At 28.2% G+C, this 13,592-nt stretch overlaps 1 protein-coding gene across 3 annotated transcripts; it reads left to right on the top strand.

Annotated features, from left to right (window-relative positions):
- Positions 1 to 7,494: 7,494 nt before the first annotated feature.
- LOC114409326 (MADS-box protein SVP) lies at positions 7,495 to 13,592 on the top strand. 3 transcript variants are annotated; one of them, XM_028372763.1, is made up of 9 exons: positions 7,495 to 7,997; positions 8,132 to 8,336; positions 11,307 to 11,385; positions 11,705 to 11,769; positions 11,836 to 11,935; positions 12,031 to 12,072; positions 12,336 to 12,377; positions 12,615 to 12,697; positions 13,350 to 13,592. In XM_028372763.1, exons 2-9 carry the CDS (start codon positions 8,155 to 8,157, stop codon positions 13,366 to 13,368), a joined length of 612 nt encoding a protein of 203 aa, XP_028228564.1. In that variant the 5' UTR covers positions 7,495 to 7,997; positions 8,132 to 8,154; the 3' UTR covers positions 13,369 to 13,592. The 3 variants fall into 3 exon arrangements, with proteins under 3 accessions (XP_028228564.1, XP_028228555.1, XP_028228546.1); XM_028372754.1 differs by having other exon boundaries at positions 7,496 to 7,995; positions 8,129 to 8,336; positions 12,543 to 12,697; positions 13,350 to 13,591; XM_028372745.1 differs by having other exon boundaries at positions 7,497 to 7,997; positions 12,543 to 12,697; positions 13,350 to 13,591.

Raw genomic sequence — 13,592 nt, 5'->3', positions numbered from 1 at the left:
ACATAGTGAGGAAGCGGGCTGTTTGTTCGGTTTTTTGGCGCCAGCATACCGCGTCGTTTTAAGTAAAAATTGTGTTTTGAGTTGACACTGTTATTGGGCTCTTTCGGCCCAGCAAATATTAAGTTGGAAATTTTCTTCCTGCAAGCATGAGAAAACTAAAAATACTCTTATGTATAATTTATATAGATTATCAACCAGTATTGAATTTATGGATTGTTAAAAATTATCAATGGGATGATGTATATGAATTGTCAATGATCATCAATTTATATGAATCTTACGAATTATCAATCTGTATAAATTATTATGTAAATTTATGTATATTAAATATATATTAGAAATTTTAATGTTATATATATTGATATTAGTTATTTTTTAACATAATTAACTTGTTAGTTTATAGTTGGTTAAAACATTGAGTTAATAATGTGAAAGTGATTTATTTGATACGAATTAAAATTCATATATTTCATGCGAATTGACGATCATATGAGTTTTATGAATTGATAATTCACAATTCAAATAAGCTATACATAATAATATTTTTTATTTTCTCAAAATACACTGTATGTAAAAAAAAATCCCCTCCAAATTTCTCCACGCTCCGTGGATTGGACTTGTTAGGTTCTAGCTACAATAAAAAAATATATTACTAACAAAGATTTACCATTTTTTTTTAATAATGCACTATATAACCATAAATCACGGATATAAAGAAATGGAAGAAATATATGGTAATAAAAAGCACGTTATGTTTTTCCAAGTTAGCTCAAATTACGAGACACAAATTGTAAATGTGCAAATTTAATTTCTTAACATTACAATGTGTTTCATTTTTCTTTATCATTTGTTATCCCACATTCCCTTCTTTTTAAGACTTGTTTACGAGTTCTAAGAAGAAAGCCTTTAACGAATTATCAGATGTGCCGTGATTATTATATTGGGTTGATCGATGTGCAACACTGTAATGAGACAAAGCCAGCTAACTTAACTTTGCCAAAAATACATCCCATAATAATATCATATCCTACCTTCATCCCGACATGGCCTGTGTTTTACGCTCACTATTCGTTTTATCGCCATAAAATTTTACAGCCTCAATGAAAATTTGCCATAGTATTCACTATAAATGCATCGTAACAAAAGTCTATCATAGCAAATTAGTAATATTTGAGAATAAGACTAACTAGTTTTTTTTTTCGATATATTTATGACTAACTAGTTAAACATTGTTTATCATCAAAAGAATAATTACGTTAATCTCATTACAAAAAATAATAAATTACTTTTTTTTTACTGCAATTATAAATTACTTAGGAAGTTATATTATATAATTCATATATATATTGATACATATCTTTGATACTTAGGTATAAAAAAAACTACATGAGTATTCTTTGATAACGATTTGAAAATTAAATTTCACATGAACTTCCTTTTAAACAATTAAATAACTAGTTTATTGTACATACATCTATGTCTAATATTATGTGGCATCATTTTACCACCAAAATATAAGCTTATATAATAAGTTTCTTCTTTCATAGTTTTTCAACATTTTGGCCTTTAAAGAATTAATTAATTGAAAATACTCATTTTGATTCGCTATTTAGCTGGTTGGATCAATATACAAATAATTTATTGCATTAAGTACTACAAAATTTTATTTTTTCTATAGTTTTAAAATAAAAATAATTTAGATTATGTAAATTATCTCTAATATATTTCATTTTTTTCAAATTAAGTTATGTAAATCATACTTTTTACAATGACTGATGAGTTTGTGTAATTTATTTATTTATTGTTAAAACACATACACATTATTATATATTACTTTTTTTTCTCTACTTTCAGTTTTCTTCTCGTCATAATCAGTGAGGCATAAGGAATATCGTAAACGATTAATGGTATTTATATAATAAAGTTTTATAATAACTTCCTACTTTAATTTTCTTCTACTTTTTTTTATCATGCTTACTACTTTAAAAATATTGGAATTTAATTTCTAAGCAAGTAAAGATTTTTATCCTTTCAGCTAATTAGAAATCACCCACTTTTAAAATAATGACCAAAAAATTAATAATTTTATTATACTTGATAATTTATAATTAAATAATTTAATATATACATACATATACATTCTTTACATTATTGTTATTGTATTATAATTATATTCAAAATATTTTCAAAGTCAGAACTTAGAATTAGTAGTAAAAAAAGGCAAATCTCCGTCCAAGAAGAGCCTTCAAAAAAAAAAAACTCCCTCCAACCATTCAGTATTGCAGTGTATGTTTAAATTAAAATTTGTAAATTTAAGTTTGAGTCAAACCTTAAGTTTACTAATTGAGTTATTATATATTTAGATCTCTCGTGACTTAGAACACGAAATACAAGACAAAAGTAAGAAAGATAGTACTTTCTGGAAATAAATATTGGACACAAATGGAAGGAGCTACCAGAAATTCAAATACAGCTTTTGTCAAAACAATCTAAATCATATTTTTACAAAATTGAGTTTTCGGAAATAATTTTAAAAAATATATATATTTTTAAAGATAACTAAATATATCACCAAACTAATTTTATTTTTCAAAATTTTAAAGACCCCAAATGGCCAAACCAAAAAACCAAACATTTTCTCGAAAGACGGTTTCATAATTCAAAGGAGGACATTAGAATGAGTTATGAGTGAATATAGCAAAGGAGGGCATTAGGTCAAGTACTGGTGCTCTGACACCTTTCACTCTGCAGAAGCAACCTACTATTACACAGAGAACTAAATCATTAAACGATATACAATCCATTGTTCACCTCTGATCTAGCAGAATTATAAGATGCATCGTATCAGTCTCAGTAAAACAAAAAATAGTTTTTTTTTTAACTCAGAAGAAAAACATGTCATTTGACCTATAATAACTTCATTACTTATCCATAGGCCAGTGCCAGTATCAGATACAGTGATTTTTGGTACAATGTAGATTAGGACTCTAGGAGAAATTCAAAGCGTAAACTAAAAAGACATGTTTTATATATACAAACTCAATAACTCAAATGAAATGTTAAAAAGTAAGATAATATATACACACACGCAAGAGAATCCACTTATTCCAATAAATTTTTAAAGATATTTTTTATTTTTATCACCATTCGATTTTTGAATCTGATAATTAATTACTAAATTTTAAGAAAATAAATAAAAATTAACTCTAAAAAAATAATTATTAAAATAAATAAATCTCTTTATATATAAGAACATATTAAGTGAGATGAATGTTTTATTGTAAGATGTGAAAAAATTAAATAATAATTTTTAAATTAAAATAAATAATTCAGATTAATGTAATATAATTTTAATTACTAATATTAAATGATTGTGACAGAATCAATATTAAATACACATATATTTAATATTAATAATTAAATTTAGACTTTTTATTTTAATTTAATCTCTCATATCTCCTAATATATATATATATATATATATATATATATATATATATATATATATATAATAAATGTGTGTAGGCACATCAAAAACTGCATCTGTAAAGACACGCTCTGCTTGTGTACTTTCCTCCTTTAATCACATGCTAGATCTCCCGGTAACTAGTAATAGTGCTTTTGTAGTTCTAGTAGTACAGTAAACATACAGTGTCCATTTATTAGTTTATCAAACTAAGTTATAATAATAATAATAGTAATTATTATTATTATTCCGTAGGTGTTTGAATATTTGATAATTTTTAATTAATTAAGTTTCTGAACTATTGTTTTTTTCTTTCTTTTAATTCAGTCCTTGCATAAATACCTAATTAGTTATTGAATTCAATACTAACATCTTTGTAGGCCTGCATTAAACATTCTTACATTTTTAATTAGGTCAATATTATTATCTTTTTAGGCTGATATTCTCAAGTTTGCATGTTACGAACCCATCGGTATTCTCAAGTGGGTTCTTCATTCTATATTATCACTTATAGAAATCTATTCAATCCAATAATTTTTTCACAAGTCTATCAAGACTTCACAGCCAACATTATCAATTTGTTACAAATACGCATAACTGAGACAATTAATTTTATGTGTTGACAATAGATGGAAGGATCCAATTATTAAAAAAATGATTAAAAGTTATTAAAAAGTAAATACAAGTCTAAGATCTAATTAAAAAATAGTTTAAGACCTAATGGAAAATAAGGATCGATCTGCCAAATCAATGGCATGAAGTGCAGATGACGATAGAATAGAATATCGTGGAGTCACTTGTCATTCATCGTGTGACCCAAGATGGCCCCTAACCCTGTTGCTATTCCATTATGCTAATAGTATTTTCATGTACGGAAAGCCATTTTTTCCGTTAAAAAGTAATATATTATGATGAATGATTTGCCTGAGCCTTGGGCCTCACGATTCTCTGCCTGTTTCATCAATCCAAAAAAAGTTATTTAAATTAATATACTCACCAAAATAAAGCTTTTATCAATTCTGTTTTTTCTTTTTTAAGTTGCAGAAAACTAAAATAATTTCATACACTCTAATATTATAAATTAAATATTCATTTTGAAAAGTGACATTTTTACTTCTGATCACGTCCTTTCAATCAACTCACTTTTTTGTATTTTCATTTTCTCTCGTTAAATATTAATTTTCACACGCAATTAATGAAAAAAATATTAGTTTTTATGATTTTATAATATTATTAAATTTAAATCATTATTCCTATTATGTTCAAATATAAATTAAATTATTTTATTTTAAATATAATACTTTTTAAATGTTAAATTAAATTTATTATTTTTATTATTTTTAAATTTAAATTTAAATTGTTTTAGTTCAAGTTCTAAAAATTATTATTATTTTTATTATATTGTTGTTATAGTTACAATGTTATTTTAAATTTCATTAAAATTATATATTTTATGTTAATTTAATTTATTTAAATTATATAATTAAATAGTAGTATATAAAATAATATTGAATAAACTATCAATTTGTTTTTGAAATTGTAAAGTGTTGTCATAATAGTCCTTAAAATTAAAAATAAATATATAAATTCTTAAATTTGAATGCTGTTAGTTTAATTAGTTCCGGTCATTAGTCGAATGTTCTGCAACTTTGACAACATGTGTGATGCCACCAAGATGCACAGCAAAGGACACATCATTAAGGCCTAATTAAATGACAAAAATTAGGACCAAGATGACAGTGAATTAAGGAAAATATCATGAGGGATGGAAATAAAAATTGGAGGGTCTCTTAATGCTAACTTTATCTTTCTTACTTGTCACTTTTTGTCAATATTAAATATATACTTTCATTTTTCACATTTTCGAATCTCTTCTATTTTTCTTCATATTTTCACACACTCCTATATTTTTTAATGAATATCCATTGACCCAAGCAAGAAACAAAAAAAAAGCCATAAGTGTCATGTTTGGAAGTGGAATTCAAGATTTGACGGTACTAAGTTATGATTTTGCTATAATGGTAGAATGGTTATGATTTAAATCTATCAAAATATAGAGAAAAGACAAAGGGAGGTTATTGTATTCATGTCCTTTGTCACACATCAATCTCATTATCTGTATACTCTAACTTGCCACTGTCCTTTTTGACAAACCTACCTTCAAGGTTCAACGCAGGTATGATTCTTCACACAATATGGCACATTGCCAAAATAATAAACAAATGTGTTAAAAAAAATAAAAACACAAGAACACCATAAGCGTGATATAACAACACCCACAAGACCTAATAAGGGTCTCATTGTAGCATCCACATTTCATCTCTACTTCACCATAATAACATGACATTTCATCTACTTTTTCAATCTCCACAAACATCAATTATCAAACAAAACCACAAATCCCGTTTCATCAGGAAATGAAAACCTGTGCCGGTGAAAATCACACCTCAATAGGAAAAACACACAAAAAATCATACAATAAAATACATAACGAATTCAACTCACCTTTCACTTTGCACAACAACAAAAAAAAAGCTTAGGAAATGACTTGTAAAATAATGATTGATGTGTCCTTAAAGGCCATGAGTTAAGTAATCAAGGCTTAAAAGGGGATCATTAATTATTCATCTTTTACTTATCATTTAATTCATTGTCATTTTGGACCCAATTTTTGACATTTGAGTCCCTAATGATGTGTCCTTTATTGTGCCTCCAGGTGGCATGATAGATTACTGCCAAAATAGCAATTATGGTGTTACATTACATTTTTACATCTTTAGTAATAAAGTTAGGGTTTGACTAATGACAAGGACTAATTAACTTGATTATCAAGATATAATATTGGGAATTTTTATTTGATATTTTTTAAAAAGTTATAGACTATTATGATAATGCTCATAATTTTAGGAACAAATGGCAAATTTCACTCAAATAATATTTGTTCTTACATTTGTAGAAATTAAAATATTAATTTTATATAAATAACTTTTTTCTTTCTTCCTATTTATTTATAAAAACAAATAATTATATAGCTTAATAATTAAATATACATTCATCTAAAATGGTTTCATATAATTTATTTAAAAACAATCTTATATTTTGGGTAAAATAATTTTTGGTCTATTATCTATTTGTTTTTAGTTCGTCCCTTAAAGTATTTTTGTTAGATCAAATTGTTTCATTAATTTTTAGTCTAAAATATACTTTTAGTTCTTTTATGATTTTTTAATTATATTTAGTTCTTCTATCTTTTAAAAAATTTAATTTATTTTCTTTTATTTTTAATGTGAGTCAAAATTAACCTTCCCAAATAATGATCATTTTAATTTTGAGACATAATTTAATTTATTTTTTTTAATTCGAGAGTGAAACTTGTTTTATTATATTTTATCACTTACATAAAAATTATGAAATTGGATTGATATTAAAATCAAAAATTTATATATATAATAAAAATCACATAAAAAATAAGTCTCATGAGTAAAAAAAAGTGTAATAAAAAAATAATATTATAATTTTTAACTTTTTGGTCGTTGGTTGGATTTATTTAAGTAATTAAGTAAAACTTCGTTAACCCACCTTAACCATAATATTATACTTATTATATATATATATATATATATATATAATTTTATATTATATATTTTTATAAGAGAAACCAAAAATAAACTTCAAATTTTGATTCTCCTTAGGTGAATAAATTAGTCTACCCAACACTAATAAATATTTATATATTTTCACAACACAATTTCGTTATTAAATAAAATTGGCGTGTTATATTGTAATAACACAAGTTTTACTTCCTATATAGTATTGTTTTTGTTTATCCCTTTTATAAAAAAATCTATTTAACACTAGTATATTTGTAAGACCCTTTTTATAATGTATTTCTATATTAAAAAAAACTATTTAATAGCAAAAGAAAAGTATCTTAAAAAGAATGCTCAACTCATTCCATTATTGATTAATTTAGAAGTAACACCTTTGGGAGATGTGCCAAAACAGTGTTTCGCCATAAAAGGGTATACCTTTTCCACACTTCCACACGCTCTCCTTCTCTCTCTTCCCTTCATTGGTTTGTGGCTTTCAACCCCAAAGCTGGAACCATCTAAACAAGCCAAACCAAACAGCACCAAAACCAAAATTCCTAATATCAACGTACGCCTTCCCCCCGATAAGGAAAGTAAAATCCACAAGTACATTCAGCGATAAATTCCTTGCTCCGCTACTAAAACTCTCCCTTTCAAGTTTTAACTACACCCCACCACCAACTCCATCTCTTCTATCCCCAACATCACTCAAAAAAAAAATTAAAAAATTTCCCTCATACACCTTCTCCCATGATCTGCAAGCGAAGCTTTGATTTCACAAAAGCTAAATTTAGTTAAACACCTGCATATTAAATTTTTCTGCTATATATGCACCACATGTCCCTCTCACACTAAACAAAAACACCACCCTTTGCTTTTTGCTTTTCATAAGAACTTCCATAAATAGTCAACGACTCAGCCTTCCTTTGGTTTTTTTTTAGGTGGGTTTCTTCGATTGTATGCTGGTTCGTTCTGCATATCAGATATAAGATATAATCACTTGCCCCACTAATTAAAGAGGCTAAAGCTGTTTACTTTCTTTTTCTGTTTTTCCTGTTTATCCAAATGAGGATAGATTAAGGTGAAAGGGTAGTGCTCATGGCGAGGGAGAAGATTCAGATTAAGAAGATCGACAACGCCACCGCGAGGCAGGTCACGTTCTCCAAGCGTCGCAGAGGGCTCTTCAAGAAAGCTGAGGAGCTTTCGGTTCTGTGTGATGCTGATGTTGCCCTCATAATCTTCTCTTCCACTGGGAAACTCTTTGAGTACTCAAGCTCGAGGTATTTTTCTGTAACTTCTCTTTCTTTTCTCGGTATCTATTTCTCAAAAGGGTTGATGGGGTTTCAGTGGTTTTATTTTTGGATTTTATTTTTTGGGGGTTATGATAAGATCTATGTCTTTATGGTTTGCATAATGAGAATTATTAAGACAGCTTAGCTACATGAAGTCATTGGTTGCGTACTAAGCATGGTGGTATATGCTCAAGTTGGTTCTGTTGGTACGGATAGTGAGCTTTAATTTTTATCTTTTATTAAATATTAAATAAGGCGTTTTTATTTTTATCCGGTCAATAAAAAATAAAAAAAGAAGAAAAAAGAACACGACATTGTTTTGAAAACTGAGTTAATGAGAGTTCTGATCTGACTTCTGAGATGTTTCATGCTTTCATGGTAGTAATGTTGTTATATAATTGCTTCCAAGACATTTGTGTGCGTTTGGCTTCAAGCACGGTTACCAACTCGCCACTTTTGTTGTCTGTTTCTGTTTTCTGTTTGGAATTTATCCTTTGCTTCCTTGTTCTAGTAGTTTTATAGCTTCATTTAGTGTTTGCGAGTTTCGCGTGGGTAGATGAAGAAAGAAAATGATGAGTTGATGACAATGTCTAAAACATGAACATATAGAACATGTATAGGATTGTGTACATGATGAGTTGATGCTATGTTGCTTATTTGATGCACCAATTTGTTTGATACATTACAGTTGGTTTGAGTTTTATTGGTGTTCAGATCATAGTAAAGAAAAATCAGTTATCCTATATAATCCGGCCCACAATCAGTCTGAAAAAGGCACAGAATCAAACGTCATAATTGTGAAGGAGATAAAATAAGTCACTAGATCAATCTTATAAAGAAGAATTATTTAGTTTGGACAGACCTAGCCCTATCTCCGATCAGAAAACTAGTATAAATCTGTTATATAACCCCAACATAAATTGCAATGTACAAAATAATCTAAACATTTTCAGTTCTATGCAAAATTTTGTTAACTATATATATCAAGCTATATAAATTTAATAGCACATGTATATATAGAGTCAGTTCTATCTATTTCTTGTGTTGTTTTTCTCTTTGGATAGACAAAAAGCAGCGAAGTATAAAAGCTAAGTATGTTATACAGTATTCCTTCTCCCCCTCGGTTTTCTATCGTCATATATATTTGTGGTCAAAAGGGGTTAACCTTTATGAGAATGAATTCACCACCATTAACAATCCAGGTTGTAACTGGTAAGTGGTAACCATGAAAGAACGAAGCCATAAGTGCCATGGAAACTTGATGAGGTAGTACCTGTCACCATCAACCCTGGTTTATGACATTTATTATATTCATTTCATTTAGCCATTTTGACACTTTAATTATCTTCATTCATGATCTAGAGAGGCTTCTTGCTTTCAAAAGGTGTAACTGTGTTTGGCTTCAAGTAACTGGATTTGTTTATTTACGTTTTTAGGCAATCTGAAAAGAAAAAAAAAATGTTTCGGTGAGGAACCTTAATCAATGTTACTTGGATCGTTTGAGAGAACATACAGCAACTATTATACATTCCATATTATAACTTTGGACTCACTTGAAAACCCAAAGTAAATTGCTTAAGTGAGTAACATTGTATAAATGCCTTAAAGATAGTTAGAGCTTGTGGAAAATGGGAAGAATAGATGAAAAGTTATTTATAATGTCGCTTGATGTTAAATTAATTGGTTAGATATATTAAGACCATGTTTGTTTTTTATTTTTTTTTTCTGCTTAAAAGTTGTTCTTAATTACAAGTCTTCCAGGGATGCTTATTTCAAACTCCAAGAGAGCCCCTCAGTCAAGATGTATGAAGATGCCCTTGTTAATTTTACACTAGTGATCTATAAGTGTTATGGAGGGGGGGTCACTCCGTTGTTGAGTGTATTTCAATCGGTTGTGGAATGATCCGATTGAGCCATAGTGTGGGTGGTACAAAAGCTATTTTAAAATTTAAACTTCAAAAAGAGTTTTTAAAAATAAAATAAAAATTGTTTGACAATTTTTTTAAATTTCATTTTAACTTATAAATATTAGTGATGTCCTGAGAAAGAGGAAATGGGAGGAGAGAATGGAGAGACAAAAAGAAAAGAATTAAAGAGTGGGATCAGGGAGGGAGATAAGTCAAGCTATTTTTTAAGTTCCTTCAGTTATTTTTTTCTCCAAAAAAACTATTTACTTTTCTTTTTATAATAATTAAGCTTGTTATTTTTATTTTTCAAAAAATATATTTGCCTCAGCTTCTTTTTCTAAAAAAAAAAATAGTCAAACAATAATTGGTTTGTTCTTGTACAATGTCACACGGCCGTTTAGATTTTGAGGTCTACATATATGGGAATATTAGCAACCCATAATAGTTGGGTAGGGTAGGGACGTGAAAAGAAAACTTTTATCCTTTGGAAATTCTCAGAGCGTCCTATATTTGGTCAATACAGCTCATCTTTTCTTTACCTTTTCCCCCGTAGTTCACAAAATCAGGATTCACAAATTAAACTGCATATATGTGTTGGAGTGAATACATCATGATGTCTAGCCTCCTTCATATTTGATGATTTGATTAATTTTTAATTTTGGTTTCGCTCATGTGTGTTCCTACTAACCCCCCACTTTAATCATATTTTTGTTGAAATCAAGTGTTTCACATCTTTAATTTGTAGAATACCTTTGGGCAGTTAAGTTGGGTAAACTAAGTGGGACATATTAAAAGCATTAAAGTTTTTCTTTAATCAGCAAATGCAACATGTATGGGTATATAACCTATCTACAATCTGAAATTGATAGACATGAGCAAACTTCAATGAAGTCCAAGACATGAGCGAAATCAAAATTCTCCTACCCTATATATACTTGATGTTGTTTTATTAACTACAATATATATATATATATATAGTATATTGTATGTACTTTTATTTTTTTTCTTGTGGGTTTTCTCCATAATGTGACTTTGATATTGTCTTATGAAGCATGAAGGAAATACTTGAAAGGCATCATTTGCACTCAAAGAATCTAGCAAGGATGGAGCAACCATCTCTCGAGTTGCAGGTTGGATTCGGTACTATTGGATTGTTTTATGGTACATCCGAAAATAATATTCTGTATTGAATTACTATTAAAATACCTGTAAAATAAATTTTTATTAATCAATAAATTTAATAATTGTACAACAAATCTAAAAAAAATATTAAGACAAATTTATCAAAAACTAAAGTTATACTTTTTCTAGTATAAAAACTAATAATAAAGGTGTGACCTGGCTTTTGTAAATTAAATGAAGTTACTATTCTTCATTTTGCAATATGCGTTCAAAATAAGAAGTGAAAATTTAATGGCAATCCTTAATTTCTTAAATGTTTTACTGCAGCTAGTTGAAAACAGCAACTGCTCCAGATTGAGCAAGGAAGTTGCCGAAAAGAGCCATCAACTAAGGTATAATTATAACTGATATAGTTTTGTTTGTTGAAATGCAAAGTTATAACAATGAAAATAATACAGGCAGCTGAGAGGAGAGGATCTTCAAGGCTTAAACATAGAAGAATTGCAACAATTGGAGATGTCACTTGAAACTGGATTGGGCCGTATAATAGAAAAGAAGGTCTTATAATATAGTTGTATTTTATGTAGTGCTCACCATAGCATAATATTTTGCCTCATGATGACTCTATATTATGAAATCATTTTGCTTTTCAGGGAGAGAAGATTATGAGTGAGATCGCTGATCTCCAAAGAAAGGTTAGAAACTAGACATTCTGTTGCCATTATTTGAAAATCCACCAATTAATGATGATACATATGAGTACTAAATATTCTTGCATTGGTCCTGGATTCCTGGATATGACTTGAAACACCGATCTCGTATTTTATGAAATACAAAAACATTGGTAGTAATTCATGAAATCATTAGATTGTCAATTAATCATGATTATTATCTCCATGTCTTATTAAGTTTTATTTTCTTTCCTATAAATAAACTAACAAACTCCAATTGAATGCAGGGGATGCTATTGATGGAAGAGAACGAGCGACTCAAACGTCACGTATGATATTCTTTTTATTTTTCTCTCTAATTTTATTTGGGTGTGTGCATTTTTTTTTTCTTAAGCAAACTTATCCCTGAATCTGACTTATCTATTATGCAATTATGAAAGCATATAATATAAAATTAAGCTGTATAATATATATATCTATGTGTTGTACCAAAGGTGGCGGGGATAATTAATGGTCAAAGGCATGGTGGTGCCGAATCTGAGAACTTTGTTATGGATGAAGGTCAGTCTTCGGAGTCTGTCACGTACGTTTGCAATTCCACTGGACTCCCCCAAGACTATGAAAGCTCAGATACTTCGCTCAAATTGGGGTGAGTCTTCATTCACTTTACCACAAAATAAACTATAGTCGAATTTATTCTACATTCTGGCATATCAGTGCAGTGCACTAAAGATAATAATATAGTGTATGTTTTGTTTACCAAAAAATAGTGTATGTTTTGTTAGCAATCAGAAAAAAAAAATCATTTTTGTAAAAGAGAAACAATAGTATATGTATACTGATATTTATATTGTCAACCTATAGTCGAATTTATTGTACATTCTGGCATATCAGTGCAGTGCACTAAAGATAATAATACAGTGTATGTTGTGTTTACCAAAAAATAGTGTATGTTTTGTTAGCAATCAGAAAAAAAAAATCATTTTTGTAAAAGAAGCAATAGTATATGTATACTGATATTTATATTGTCAACCTATAAAAAATTGTTATGTATGATTTTTTTTAGATTTTTATAATAAATATCATAAAAGTTATTTTTAATATGATTTGTCATTAATGTATACAATTATTTTATACTTACAGTGAATTTTAAAGTCTTGGCAAAATGGGTTGAAAACTTTCTGTTTGTGAACTCTGAAATTGCTAGCGACAAAAATCTGTTTTGCTGGATTACTCTCGCAGGCTACCTTATTATGTTTATTTATCTTTACTTAATTTAAGTTTTGATTAATTACTTGCAGGCTACCATACTCCGGCTGATGAGAAAGTGTGTGAGGAGATAAAATTAACTCAAGCAAAAGTGCACAAGATTATGGTCTAAATTTCATTAATGATTATGTCTCTAGTATGTCCCCGTGGTGTGTATAGGTAGTATAAATATTAGTAAATAGTAAGGACTTATGTTATGGGGTACTCTAATGTCATTCAGAATTAATTGTTTTTTAAAAAGAAAGCAATTCGAGTTATGTTTTTAATTGGACTTT

Source organism: Glycine soja, chromosome 1 (genome assembly GCF_004193775.1).
Source record: "Glycine soja cultivar W05 chromosome 1, ASM419377v2, whole genome shotgun sequence".
NCBI lineage: Eukaryota > Viridiplantae > Streptophyta > Magnoliopsida > Fabales > Fabaceae > Glycine > Glycine soja.
Note: the sequence above shows the minus strand (reverse complement) of the source record. Positions and strands in the feature narration are given on the sequence as shown.

Bases quoted from the DNA above. Each gene is read 5' to 3' on its own strand.
- LOC114409326 (XM_028372754.1), top strand. From the start codon at position 8,155: ATGGCGAGGGAGAAGATTCAGATTAAGAAGATCGACAACGCCACCGCG. The intron at 11,386-11,704 runs GTTGGATTCGGT...GTTTTACTGCAG, and splicing joins AACCATCTCTCGAGTTGCAG to CTAGTTGAAAACAGCAACTG. The intron at 11,936-12,030 runs GTCTTATAATAT...TTTGCTTTTCAG, and splicing joins GCCGTATAATAGAAAAGAAG to GGAGAGAAGATTATGAGTGA.